General features: G+C 34.7%; 1 protein-coding gene across 1 annotated transcript in view; it reads right to left on the bottom strand.

Moving 5' to 3' along the window:
* Acss3 (acyl-CoA synthetase short chain family member 3) overlaps positions 1 to 15,480 on the bottom strand; it is a 159,110-nt gene that overhangs the window by 126,648 nt on the left and 16,982 nt on the right. Inside the window, exon 2 of the mRNA XM_005337999.5 lies at positions 8,029 to 8,173. Coding sequence (XP_005338056.2) covers positions 8,029 to 8,173 — 145 coding nt within the window. The remainder of the gene's footprint in view (positions 1 to 8,028; positions 8,174 to 15,480) is intronic.

A 15,480-nucleotide genomic window follows, 5' to 3' on the forward strand; every position in this document is an offset into this window, starting at 1 on the left:
CTCTAGTCAGGAGATCACATAAGTACACCAATAAGTACAGTGAAAGAAGAAATGAACCTGGAGCTTGGGAAAAGGTTTAAATGAAATGCTCTGGACTTCAAAGTGTGTTGAAATAGCTGCTGGCTTCATGTGAAGAGAAAGTGGGTTTGTACTTCAAATACTCATCTTGGCCTCATGGATAATATAGTCTTTTCAAATCTGGCTGAGACAATTCAAGGGAATTGGTGCTATGGTTACTATTTTGGATTGAAGTAAAAATAATCCTTACAATATTTTAACTTGGAATAAACGGTCTGAAATATGGAAAAGGGAAGATTAGAAATGCAAAATCATTGTTTTCTCATTTAATTAATTTTTTCCTATATTATCTATTATGAAATTGATCTAGGAGTGGTTTTCCTTATATCTTTTTCTCTGAGAATCAAACTTAAATTTTACTAAGTTGGAAGGTTGTTCAAAAGAAAGTTTCAGTTAGAATATTGATACAAATTGACTTCAGAATTTAGGAGATTCTAAATTCTTTAAAAGTAAATGTAAGTGTTTCTGCTAAAATACATTATGTAACCATGCAATATACAGAATAGCTTACAAAAATGAAAGGGTTTGTGGAAAATTTGGTTGGACCACATGGCTCCAAGTCAATTTAAGTAGAGCCTCTTAATATTAATGAAAACACTAACACAACACCATATTTCTCAGTCTTGTACAGTCTTAAATTATGAGGCTTTTGCTTCCTGTTTCAATATGTTCTATTAGAGAGAAATCACTTCCCAACTTGCTTTTAAAGAGTGACAAGAAAATACTAAAGTGTAGACTTTATCAGTATTTTTAAACAGAGGACAATATTTTCTCAACATTAGATTTTTAAGATAATTTAAACACGACACTTACACTAAAGGGTCTAAATCATTTTTTATTTAGGATTAAAAATATTCACAAAGTCTTCTCTTTAAAGATTTTGTGTGTGTGTGCTGCTGCTGGGGATTGAACCCAGGGCCTTGTCATGCAAGATAAGCACTCTACCAACTGAGCTATATCCCCAGCCCAAAGTCTTCTCTTTAGTTGTGCAAAACTTTCTCTCCAAAACTTGAACACATGGCCTGGAACAGTCTGATACAAAAACAAATGGACCAAAGATAGGAATAGGCACTTCAGAAAAGAAGACTGATGAATGACCCAAATGCACAGGATAAGGAGCTCCTCTTCTTCAGTTATTAGGGAAAAGCAAATTAAAACCACACACAATATCACCACCCATTTGCCAGAAGGGCCAAAATTAAACAGACTTCGTACTGTCAATACCAAGTGCTGGCAACTGGTATTCTCATACACTGCAGGTAGAACTGTAAATTTTTAGTACACTCTGGAAAATTATTTGGCACTATCTAATCAAGCCCAACCATTTATACCCTAGGAACCAGTCATTTCATCTATAGATCCATCCCCAACACAAATGCATATACATTACCTAACTCTGCACAAACATATTCATAGAAGCATTATTTGTAATAACCACAAACTAGATACTACCCCAAGGACCAAACTACAACCTCTTGGAAGGAAATAAATGAATTGCACAAATAGAGAGTTGGGCAAAAGAAGCCAGTTACATAAGAACATGTTGTACTGGTATTCAATTTATATAAAGTTCAAAAGCAGGTATAATTCATCAAAGTTGTTTAGATGGCTTGATCACAATCATGTGGGGGACTGAGAGAAAAATGACTAAAGGAGGATTATAAGGGCTTTGGGGGCTTGGGAATATTCTATGATGAGGAAAATGGACTATTTGTGAAAATCAAACAAAACCTATACTTACGTTCTGTGTGGTTATGTGAGTGTATACTATATTTAAATAAAAGTTCAAAAATTTCTGGGTGCGGTGGCCCTTACCTGTAATCCAAGTGTCTCAAGAGGCTGAGACAGGAGGATCACAAGTTTAAAGCCAGCCTCAGCAACTTAGCAAGGCCCTACCTACTGAGACCCTTTCTCAAAATAAAAATATAAAATAACAAAGGCAGGGATGTGGCTCAGTGGTGAAGTGCCCCTGGGTTCACTCCCCAGTACCAATGAAAAAGTTTGAAAATTGCATCTTACAGATAAAAATACACAACTACTATAACGTCTATTTCATACTAGAATCACTGGTCAACTTACCAAGCATAGAAAGAATAATTTCCCTTACAGATATACACATTTTTAGAGGAGTTGACTATAATTTAAATAGAGTTTTATTGTAGAAAATTTAAGAGAAGAAAACCTATCATCTGCACAGCTCTATCTTTCTTTCTCAATCAGCCAACCACTGACAGCTGAATTTCTGTATGCTCTGCTTTTTGTGTTGTAGTTTTTGCTTAAAGAAACACTTCCATGGGTTGGGGCTGGGGCTCAGTGGCAGAGCGCTTGCCTCACACATATGAGGCACTGGGTTCAATGCTCAGCACCCCATAAAAATAAATAAACAAAAATAAAGATATTGTGTCCATGAATAACCAAAAAAAAAATTTTTAAAGAGACACTACCATTAGTGACAGAGGAAATTAAATAATATTTACCACGACATTTCTGAGAAAATGGAATTCATGCTTTGAAGCAAGTGTCCAAAGAGCAGGGGTTCGAAGTGAACTTTTCATGAACCGTGTCCCTTGATTTCAGGTTCTAAGTGGACTTTTCATGAACCATGGCCCATGATTTCAGAGTAATTTTCTTCTCTCAATTATTAAACCTTCATAATTAAAACCACTAACAAAATTATACTTCAATAATTACCTTTAATAGAAATAATAGGTACTTTCAGTTTTAATTAAATCAGGAAATTTAGTATAGATTGAGTTTTATCAATTTTCTTCATGTACATACATTCCTGAAAATTTCTCAAATGCTCTTTGGATGTAACTTTCTTATTTTTCAACTAAATATAAAAATTCATAAATGTTGGAATATAAAAATAGTAAACTTGACATACAGAGGTAAGTTCAATTAGTGATTTAGAAAATATTCAATGTAGGAATATCTAAAAATGACTTATGATTTATAATACACACAAACACACAAATCCATTTTATTTCACTGTGATTTAATATGATAACAAAATAATTTGAAAGGACTTAGAGAGGGACACATTAAATATATTCCTGTCTTTGGGAATGCAGATCTTTTGACACTTACATGTGATATATTAAAAGAGGAAATTCTCATCGTGAACCACCAAATTGAATGTAAATAACTTAAAGATTTTCACAGGTAAAAGTTACAATTTATTTACAAGGATGATCAAGTTCTATTGCTGATATAATTTAAAGATAAGAACTTCTTGCAATAAAAGAAACTTGTCACTTAGAAACTTCAAGTGCTATTTCATTGATTCATTCATCATTCAATAAATATTTACTATGTGTCAGTCACTTCTGCAGACAAACAAAAATCTTTGCCCTCATAGAACTGAAAATAGTGGAAGAGGAAGCAACAATAAAGCCATAAAGGTACATGCAATGTAAAGAATTATATCAAGTAATAAATACTAAATTTAAAAGGAGAGCAAAATAGAGAGGTAAAATTGCTGTAGATGAGAATATGTATAGTTAATACGGTCAGGGAAGATCTCACTCAGAAAATGACATTCAGGTAATATGACCTACAAGAGATCTGGAAGGAGAAGGAAAAACAAAGCAAAGGGAATTGGAATGATTTTAGGAAACATCTCTTCCAAAAAGCCTTCCTAGGTCCCATTTCCCCTGGCTGGGCTGGTGATGATACAGTTAGTTTGCTAAGTGTCCCTCAAAGGTCTATGTGTTTAAGGCTTCATCCCCAAAGTGATGCTATTGGGAGGTGGTGAAATTGTTTGGAGGTAGGTCCTAATGGGAGGCGCTTATGTCATGGGATGCATGCCCTTGAGGGGACTGTATGACCTTGGCCTCTTCCTCTTTCTCTTCTGCTTCCTAGGCATGAGGTGAAGAGTTTGCTCCATCACATACTCCCTGCCATTGCCATCCAATGTACCTATCATAGGCCCAGAGCAATAATAGGTCCACCTGATCCTGGCCTGGACTTTCCAAAATTATGACCCAAAATACACCTTTTCTCTTTGTAAGTTATCACAAGTATTTCAATATAAAAGAACCTAAGTCAGCTGCTTTCCCATGTGTTTGCACAGAATGTAGCACTCAGTTCTGTCATATACCTTGTTTTACATTGAAATGGTCTATGTACATATGCTTTCTTAGCTCCTTGACAGTAAGAAATGGCTTCCTTTGCTCTTCATAGGGTTTGGCATATGAAAAAAAACATATTTGTTGAATGAAAGATGGGTCTTAAAATGGGGGTCAAATCCCCCTATACAAAAGCCTTGATGAAAGATTGTTTAAAATATTCAGATTGACAAAAAAGATCTCAGTTTCTCAAAAGCTCTGCTTCTGAATCATTCTGGAAATTTTTCAGATTGTCCACATCACTAAGGCAACTTAGCCTACAATTTGTTGTTTCACTAATTAAATTTTAAAAAAAAAATGCTAACTAACTTAATCAAGTTTTACCTAGCCAGAAACTCCCAGGAGAAATGAAACAGGGGAGATTAAATAAGTGATGTACAGAGGCAGTTCTTTTTGTTTGTTCTCAGTGGCATTACCTATTAAATCTTTCTTTCTTGGCCTTCCCTGCTTGATGAAATAAAAGCCACAGGGAACGGGGGAGCAGGTAATCAAAGTAGCGCACAAGGCTCTCTCTCTTTCCTAACAGTTCTTCCTTTAGTACTTTGGAGAAGAAAAGCCTGAAGAGTCAGAGGCTGTCAGCTGGTGAGAGAAACAGTCCTTTTAAGTACTTTGATGTCAGGCTAAACTGAAGCCAGTGAACTAGTACAAACGTCAAGAGTCTAAGAGTCTAGACTCAATATTTGAAAGTAAGATGAGTTAGCAAAAGAGCTTCTAAGCAAAACATCTGTGTGTAATTATCATATACACTTATGTAATAAATGAATTTAAAGAGGAAGCACCAAAAAAAATGAGACTGGCAATAATTCTTCTCATCTTAGGTTTCTCTAAAGCTTTTTCTTGGACTCTGATGTTTGGGTATGTATCAAATTCAAGATGTTGATATAGATAATATTTTACAATATGTAAACAAACTTCCAAATCTGCATTCCAATTAAAATTTAAAAGTGTTTTGGGCTTCCATATTCATAAAACGAGACTGCGGCAATATGCCCAAACCATAGAAACAAGTTTTTAATCATAGATACCGTAAACCTCTTCTAAGAGCAGAAAATGCACAGCTAAAATAAAACAAAGTATAATATGTTTTCCTGAAATTTCTATTACCTCTTATATTAAAACTCAGCCTCACATGAATAACAAACACATTTGATAATGGTGCACCTTACAGCCCACCGTGAGCTCTGTTTCTGCATACTGCATTCCACAAATATGCAATTCCCTCTCACAGACCAATAAATATACCAAATGAGATAGAGCAGTTTTGTTTTGTCTTTGTCTTGGGCTGCTTAGCATTTGAACTTCATTCTTATTAAACTGGAATTTACCTTGAGTCCTAGAAGGAGACAGAGTCCCAATTCCCATAATGAAATCAAAAGACAATAAACTCTTTCCTCCCCAAGACCTGGTACTCTAGATATGTGACATAAGTTTGTCCAACTAGATGCTCCTGCTTTGTCTTTCACACTAGAAGGATTGGCTCAAGGCAACAAGTCAAGGTAATGGACAATCAGTGGATTTTCCTTAATGCTTCACTTTTGCTCCTTCTCCCCTAGGGTACACCATTTTTCTGAGACTAGTACTTCACTCTTCCCTTTTCATGAGTTCTTTTGATGTCTGAATTAGCTAAAGTTGAGAACTATTGCTGCAATTTATCTGATACACAGCCTGACTAAACTGATTTAACTCCTCTCTCTTGTTTACAACAACTCTAGCATTGGGGAGGTAATTAGTTTGTCTGAGTTGTCTTTCTTAATTTTTTTTTTGCAAAGATAAACAGGAACATGCTGATGCAAAATAATATAATTTCAGAGAGCCCGAGAGAATGGGTGAAGCTACCTAAAAACCAAAAGAAACTCTTAAATAGGATTCAATAGACAAAAGCAGAGAATCTAACTCAAAGAACCCTTCATTTAAAAGCAAATGCTTCCAAACCCTAGCATTCTAACAGGGCTGCTCTTTTGAAAGTTATCTTTGGCTGAGTTCTGCAAGGTTGTCAGCCCTTCCTAATCCTTGAACTGGAGAGAAGCCCTACCTAGATGGTTAAGATGTTAAGTCTTTAGATTTAGAGAACCAAGAATATTGGATGAGCTTTGCAGTGTCCCTTTTCTTAGTCTTTAGTTTTATGACAAGAGCGAGCCCCAGGAGATCAAGGTCATTGCATGTTCCGGAAAAAAATAAAAGGCACGGCTCCAGAACTCTAAAGACCCAACTCAACACATAGCCTTCTTACCATACTTCTGTTCAGCCAAGTGACAGCATGGCAGACTCTGCACACCGGTGCTTTATAACCAATGTCAAGTTTACCATCCAGGGGACATTGCTTTATAACCAATGTCAATTTTACCACCCAGGGGATATTGACAATGTTTGGAGACATATTTAGTCTTCATGACCTGGAAGATGGGGGTGCTGCTAGCATCCAGTGCGTTAGTATGCAGCTAATCACCCTAAAATATCCATAACAGTTCTCTTCAAAAAGAATTTCTGGTCTAAAACACTGAGATAGAAATTTAGAATAGAGAGAAATCCTGAATCTTAAAGAAAATGCCCACAAGCCTCAGAGATGAAGAAAGCACAGTTATAAATCTTGAGCTTGAGAGATATGCCCTTGACCCTTGCCCTTGTAAAATAAGGAAAATGCACAAGCAAAAAAAAAAAAAATGGGGGCAAATTGTGGAGCTCCACCCTGCCTCCTAGCATGGACCCTCTATAAATATTAACACCCCACACCAATGGGTTGCTGTTGTGCCTGTGGAGATGGTCAGCATTCTCCCTCAAGTGCATATTACTTGCTTTGCAGTAAAAGCATCTCTCTTTTGATGCCTTTGAACATTCTCCCTTGAATGTGTAGCTACTTTTCTAAATAAACCTGTCTATGACTTTGAATGGCATGTACTTAAATTCTTTTCTGTCATGTATGCCAAGAATCCTGCTGGTCCTTAGTTGAGATATTTCTTCTCCTGCAACAATGTCAGTAATGTCAAGATGGGGAAACCCTGTCCTACAGCATTATCTCCCTTTAAATCACATACAAATAAATGCCATGACCCACAGTTAAAATAACTTTCCCACAGTCTACAATACCCACTTTTATAATTACATCTGAAAACTAATTCAAAATCTTCTCTTATGTTAAAAGAGGAAAAATCTTATAAATCATCTGTCAACATCATGATCCACCTAAGAACTACAAAGATGAGAAAGAATTAAAAAGAGCAAATAAAACAAAATAATGAGCATATGCAAGGAGCTACAAGGGGCCAGGAGTATCTGAAGGACTAAAAGGAGTTGTGTTCATGCCAAGAAAGATTTTTAAGCAAGACAGAGAAATATATTGTTTCTTCAGAAGAGAATTCTGGAATCACTTAGGGGATAATCTAAAATGAGCAGAGCCTCTTGGATCTTGCAAGAATGAGGAGTAGCCACTTTCAACCATGGCGATGGCACTAAGGTGAAGAACAAAGGCTGGGAGCGGACTTAGACATATTCTCGAGATCAGTTCACCTCTATCTGCAAAACAAACATCTTCCAGTGCTGTGAAGTATAAATTAAAGGGTTAAAAACAGTTCAAATGAGGGGCTGGGATTGTGGCTCAGAGGTAGAGTGCTCACCATATAAAAATAAATAAGTGAAATAAAAGTATTGTGTCCAACTACAATTAAAAAATAAATATATTTTTTTTAAAAAACAGTTCAAATGAGTTCACACACTTGCATTCATTTGCAAGGTGCATCTAAAGGAAAACATGGTAAAATATTTTAGAGTTTGCATAATGAGAACATGTGCACTTCTAATATAAAGAGAAAGCTTATGACTTTACCTGCTCCAGGACTTCTTTATAAGTTATAGTTGCTTTAGTATTTGTAACAGGACTGTCATAGATGATAGCAATCTTATCCCCTTTACCATTTTCAATATGACGATCAATGGCATTATAACAAATGTTAAGCATTCCTTCCACAAACCTGAAAAAGAATTGTGAAGAAAAAGTGAGAAATTCTTTCCAAAATATGTTGTTGCTTAACTAGGTTACTCTATTTCTAGTTTGGCAGAGCTGGCTGTAAAACTGTGTTTTCTAGTGCATGCTATGCTAGGTAATGATGGCTGTAAAGTACATATTTAAGATGGCACAGAGTGCAAATTTTTATTTTAATAAATATGTATTTATTTTGATGTACACTGGGAAAAATATATTTCGTACTTCAAACTGACATCTTTGTGGATTTTATGGCTTAGGATGATACAAGAGTACAGAATACCAAAGTAATCTATTTTACATAGATGAAATGAATCCTATATAAGTGCAATGCAGAAGCATTAGAGATTATGGAAAGAGAAATGGTAGATGTATGACTGAAGTTTTAGTACTTGCTGCAAATAAACTTACTGGCAAATCCAATTCTTTGAAAGGGTTATGTGTATGTTTTGTTTAAATTTAATGTGAAGACATCAATTGCATATCAAATAGAAAAGCTCTTTTCTGCATGTCTGAAATGCTTCATAACTGAAATAAAGAATGGGACATGCACATAAAATGTTAAATAATTTTCAAAATCTTTTGCAATTAATTTCTTCTTTAATTTATCAAAGGCTTCCTTTGAAACACAGACATCTTATAGCTAAACAGAGATGCTTTTTAAAGAAAATACAGCTCATTTAAAAAAAAAAGTTTTGTATCTGCCACCATTTTTTTAGAAGGAGAGGATTCAAAAAAAATATGCAAGATTGCCAAATATTATAACAAGGTAAAGTAACAGGAGAACATAAAAAGCAAGAAAAAAAGTTCCTGTTAAAAGCTCAGAATTGCCTTCAAGGCTTCACAAAGGACCTGTGTGAAACGAGGCGGTACATTAAAAGCAACTATAAGTACAGTGGCAGTATAAGGAAAAAGACAGATACAGAACACAGTAGGAGGGAAACCATTTAATCAACTCAAACAATAATACTGAATATGACTGTACAATTCACTAATACCGAATATGACTATACCATAGCACAATATGCAATTAATACAATACGTAATTTCCAACTGTGATAGATTCAATATTTGTTCAAAAATGTTGTTTATTCCCCTTACTCTACTTCCACCAAAAACACTTTGTATCTTCACCTTGCTCCCTGCTCTGTGAGTGGAGAATACACCTCTTGATTTTGGTTTGCCCAGGCACTTCATTTAGTTCATACAAAGTCAACAAAGGCTTGGAAATCATTTGTATGATTGGGCTGCTGCTCTCCTGCACCTCTACCTTTCTCAGGAAGATCTGCTTTCTCAGCATGGCACTCAGAATATAAATTTACAGTTGGGAACAGAATCCAAAAGAAACAGAGTGCTCAGTCTAACTAGACATGTCATGGAGCAATGCTCCCAACTATGCCCACCTTAGATCATCTGACCTCAGAACAAATCTGCAAATATATAAAAATCAAATTGCAGAAATTGTATCCTTACTCATTAAGCAACATAATTGTAGCCAAAATTAACTAATACATCAAAAAGAAAGGTAAAATCTGCTTGACATTCTCTAGAATAAGTAAGGTAAGATATTTTTGCAGAATTTCCCATGAAAATAATTATTTACTTTATTTGTTCAAGTTTCCAAAAAGAAAATATTTCATATTCCATATTAATAGACTATTTGCTTGCTGGATAATTTCTTTTTTTCTCTCACTTCCTCCTCCCCTTTTTTCTTCTATCCACCTTTGCTTCTTTCTCTGTGGGTCCTCCGCCTTTCCTCCTCCCAGACCTGTGTACTTTAGAAATTGCCTGTAGACTTCTTAATGATATTAGTATTCTATTTTATTTTTTCTAATTTATGGCTTCTTTATCATTATTTTTTGCTCAATATTTAATTATGCTCATGAAATTAAAAAAAAAAAACAGGTACCAGGACTCCCTTTGATCCAAAGATTCATGGAAGATTCACTCTATAATTTCCTTTATGTACCTACTTCTTTGCTTGCTCTTTCTCAAATATCTCCTGTGGAATCTTCTTCCTTGGCCTCATCTTTAATTGGCTGTGATCTTGCCAATTCCATATGTCCCCTTTGCTTTTGCTACATTCTCTCCCTGGGTGATCACTACACCTCCTTGACTTCAACTTCCATTTCTTCTTCCATCTCTGATCTCATTCCAAGCTCCACACCCTTATAGCCAGCAGTCTAATGGATATCTCTACAAGGAAAAAATAACTTGTTGAAGACTAATCATTTCACACCACGTCTAACCTCTCAGCCCACCCCAAATGCATGCCTCTTTCTCTTCCTATTTTCTATTTTTCTATAACCATTGACCTAAAATAGAAACCATTTATTGGTTCACTTGCAAGAGTGAGAAGATTTTGTTTGTTTGTTTGTTTGTTTTTCTTTTCTTTTCTTTTTTAGTGTGCAGCCACTGGTGTTTTTAGGTTGCCAGCATCTCCAGCAACCAGTCTTGGTTATATAAGACAAAAAAGAAAACCCAGGGAATGGATTGCCATGCCATTCTTCCTGTCCCCAAATTCCCAGAAGGTTAACCTTTTCTTCATTTCAATGTCTTCTTATCTGTGACTGAAGTATAATGTCCTAGATTTTAACAGTATTTAGCAGTATGAATAAGAAGTATATTTTCTCCATCTTGTCCTGAAACCAGAAGTCCTTCATTTTTATTGAATGTCTACTATAGGCCAAGTCTTATATGTGTATCAAAAAAATAACCCTTACCTTATGAGGTAGATACTATTATTAAGCCCATTTTACATACAAGGGAACTGATGACAGTAACTTGCTCAGGGTAGGTGGCATAGAACCAAGCCCTTAAACATTATATAGTAGTCCTTTTATAGGCGGTATTTGAGAAACTTCATTTTTCTTTTCAGTTGTTTACAACTTTTGGATAGCTTACAGGTAAAATTATTAATACCCTAAGATGTTCTTCTTGAAGATCACCCTTAAAGAAATTTAATATAAAATTAAGAATATCTTTTGGGGTAAGAAGGAAATCAACACAGGGAAGAGCCTACAAGTAGTATTGAGCAGAGATGCTGCAGGAGACAGATTGGCATGATGCCAAGGTGGCTCCAACTAAGGAGTACACAGACACAGACTGGCTCAACTCAGAGATGGGCATCCTGTGGATGACTGCACCCAGACAACTGCAAGGGGTCTCTCGGCTCAAAGATTTGACTATTCTTCTATGACAAGATTCTTACTTCATTTTAAATCAAATCATTTCTGCAAAGGTCAACCAAATGCCTTCTGTGTGCTCTCCACTGTGCCTTCTAAATTTGTGGATAGTTTTTAAAGGATTTGTCTCCCCAGATTTTAAAAATACCTAATGCTCATGTAAAAAGACAAGAAAATATACTTTGGAATATTTTATTTTGTTCCTCCTATATGGAAACCTTACTTGTTGTATAGATAATTTGATAATTTGACATTGTGCCTCCATAGTAGGGATTGCATTGTGAGCTTGTTTCAAGAAACTGACAAATTTTCAAAAATCATGTTTAATAATGATAAGATATTCCATTCAGTGGCTACTCAATAATAAAGTTAGTCCTTGACAACTACTTTTCACAGCATTATCACTATTTTAAATGATCCTAGGATAATATTTCTTGCAGAAAAATATTAGTCACATTGTTTTTTAAAATCACATTTCCAGACTATCGTCCTACAATAGACTACACACATACACGCACACAATCAAATAATCAAATAATCTAATTGCTTTCTGGTAATATAAAATCAATTTACATTACCATCAGCATTACCTGAGTTTCCATTTCATCATACTCCTCTAAACATGAATTATTCCCAATTTTCTTTAATTTGAAAAGTGAAAAATGATTTTATATTTTTCTTGGTAACTCGTATTGATTAAGTACAGTGTCTTACCAATTTTGAAAGCTCTTTATATGTATTTTTATTGAACTTATGTCTAACAATGTTACAGATGATTATCTCAGTTTATTCACTAATTTTAATTCATGTTTACTGACATGAAAATATTTTAAATTTATATGTGGTCAGATAAATTCATTTCCTCTTTTTCCCTTTAGATAATTTATTCTTTTGATTTCATCTTTAATATTAATCACTTAATTGTCCCAATAATTTATTCATATGGATATACATATGTATATAATATCTGTCATATATATTACACATGCATTATGTTATGTGTATGTATTATGATGTGGAAATATAACCATGTTTGTTTACTTATTAATAGTACATTTTCTAAGCATAAATTTTTGTTGTTGTTTTGGTTTTGTTTTTTGTTTGTTTGTTTTGGTACTAAGGATTGAACCCAGAAGCACTTTACCACTGAGCCACATCCCTAGCCCTTTTTATTTTGAGACAGGGTCTCACTAAGTTGTTAAGGTTGACCTCAAATTTGCAATCCTCCTGTCTCAGCCTCCCAAGTTGCTTGGACTATAGTTATGCACCATCATGCCCAGCTCCAAGCATTATTTTTTGATTAATCTGTCTTCATTCATTTGTGGTACTCTATTCTTCAGGTATATAGCAGCATCCAATATATTCTAGAATCTTTTGCAGAGCTCTACAGCTTTCTAGAATATTCTGTCAGTGGACTCATTATTTGTTCTCTCCTTTAATTTCAGTCAGCTTTTAGTTCTGTTGAACAAAGGAAGTCATCATATTCTTTATCCTATACCATTCCTCCAATAATTTCTTTCATAGAAAATTGCAAACAAGCTGAACATAACCCATAGCCCATTTAAGTTTAAGAAAAAAAATAGATAAAATTGAAACTAAACTAAAAGTAATAGTGGAACAATTAGTAATGATGCCATTACCTATTCAGAACAGTAGAAAATTTCTAGATATATAAAGGGAACAGGAGCAGAATAATTGCTAAATCCAGAAATCATGTAGGATACACTAAATCCCAGTGTACTTGTTATGAAAAATCTTTCCATGAGGTGTTAAAAATTTATACAACCATAATATAGAATACTCTGCATTAATGAGAATTCATGAGAAACCTATTAACCCTTAGCATGTAATAACCACACATCCTTCACAAAAAAAGAGTTATTTATGCCTAAATTCAGGCATATGGACATGGGCCTAAAGTTTTAATACAACTCTGAAATAAGGCAAAGATCAGAGGCAGGTAGGAATAAATAATAGACCACGGGTGTCTGGATGGATGAGTAAGCTATGCCAATCCTTCCTCCACAATGCACACATGTACACACAAATGCACCACACAAGCTTTTACTGTCCTAGAATGTAACTTTCTCACATGAGGGAGCCTCCGTTTAGAGGATCCTGTATTTAAGACCTATGGAATAGGAAGAGGTATCTGTTTAATTGCTACGAGGTCTGCACACCCTATGAATCTTTGTCACCAGGAAATTTTCTCTCCTCCCCACTAATGATCACAGAAAAAACTCTAGGAATCAAGACCTGATTCACAGACAAATGAAGGGGAATCAACAGTGGGATTCTTAAAAGTACTCCACTCGGCCACCTGCGTCTCTCCACCCAGATGAGTTATGCACACGTGTGTGTGCACAGACATGCAAGTATAGATAGATAATACATACATACATAGAATACAGATTCAGAGATACATAAGTAGGAAGACAATGAAAAGCTGGGGCACATAAATAAGAAGGGGAGGATATATTTTTACCTTCAATAATATCTACAGTATTATTGCAAATAATTTTTTAAGATCTTATAGGCAAAGCATCTGCAAAATATACATCAAGGAAAAAAATGAAATGGCCAATTACATGACAGTATTCTTCTCGATATTGTTAGTAATCAGGAAAATGAATACTAAAATAATAAAGAGATGCCATTTCCTCTATCAGATTGATGTACAGATGTAATACACAGTTTTAGTGAGAGTAAACAGAAATTAAATTTCTCATATAATGTTGGAGAGCAAATAAGTTAACTGAGTAATTTGGGAGAGCTCAAAATCAGCATCTACAAAAACTTTAAATACATATCATGTATTATGTACAATCATTAAAACAATAAAAAATCATTACATGATGCAATGAACAAATGGAACTTTTTACTAAGGCAAAGCAAGTTGTGTATATGTTTATCTACATGTCATACAAAAACAGAAGAAGGAGTTTGGAAAAAGGCAAAAGAAAATATTAATAAACTCTGAATAAAAATTTTGAAAGGCAGTAATAAAGAATTCTCTACATTTTTATATTGTAAAAACAGTGGGTTTTTAAAAATATTTTCTGAGTAACACATATTGAATGGGTGATTTAAGTATGTTGGTTGAAAATATAAATTTTAATGATCTGGTTTGCTTTGGTAGGACTGAATCATCAACTCTATAATCAGTATAACCACTATCAAAGAAAAAAAAAATATTTTAACTAAATGAAGACATCATAGCATGTCTTCTACTTATAATAACACCTACAATGAGCTTGAAGAAAATAAAACTTGGACTAAAAAAATTATACTTCTTTTTATTTTATTTTTCTCATCAGAGTCAATCTTACTCAGCCAAAGAGTCAGTAAGAAATGTATAAAACCTTCAAATTACAAACAGAATAAATCTTTGGTCATCATTGCTGCTCTCGTCCATGATTTGCTTGCCCTCCTTTCTAGGCACTTGCATGACTAAACTTCCATGAATGCATGATACAAGGCACAGTGGACACAGTCACATGGCCCTCTGCTGCCCAGGACGTGGCCACAGGTATAAAACAAACAAACCCATCTATAAGAACCAGGTGATTATACACTTCCTTCTTCCTGCTGCAGGGACATTCCAAATGGTAGCTGCACTTAATGAGGATGGATGATATGGAGCAAAACTTCCAAATAACCCAAGATAAACATGAGTAATATCTGGGCTATTTTAAACAAAGGAAGATTTGGAGGTTGTTTATTCCTGCACTATAACCTTCAATATGCTGACATAAAAACCTTACGGTTTATCAATGTTGACAAATTTAAACAAACTTCAAAATTGTCATATTTTATAATTTAAAGAGGATATTTTCCAGGGCAAATGAAATAGGAAGAACCTCAGTGAGTACAAATATATATGTACACTACAATAATGTTAGATGTCCTGATGAGGAAACTGAGGTAGACGGGTTAAGTGACTTCCCCAAGTTCCATACATGCTGAGTAACAGGCTGAGATTGATGTCTGGCAGTCAGACTCTGAGTCTCAAAAACTATTCTGTTGTTGAGTTCATGTGAGAGAACTCTATGTCTTCTCTGAGCATAATTTTTCATGCATTTCAGTGTCTCATTTCGATTACCACATAAGT

The sequence above is a fragment of the Ictidomys tridecemlineatus genome, chromosome 6 (assembly GCF_052094955.1).
Source record: "Ictidomys tridecemlineatus isolate mIctTri1 chromosome 6, mIctTri1.hap1, whole genome shotgun sequence".
Classification (NCBI taxonomy): Eukaryota; Metazoa; Chordata; class Mammalia; order Rodentia; family Sciuridae; genus Ictidomys; species Ictidomys tridecemlineatus.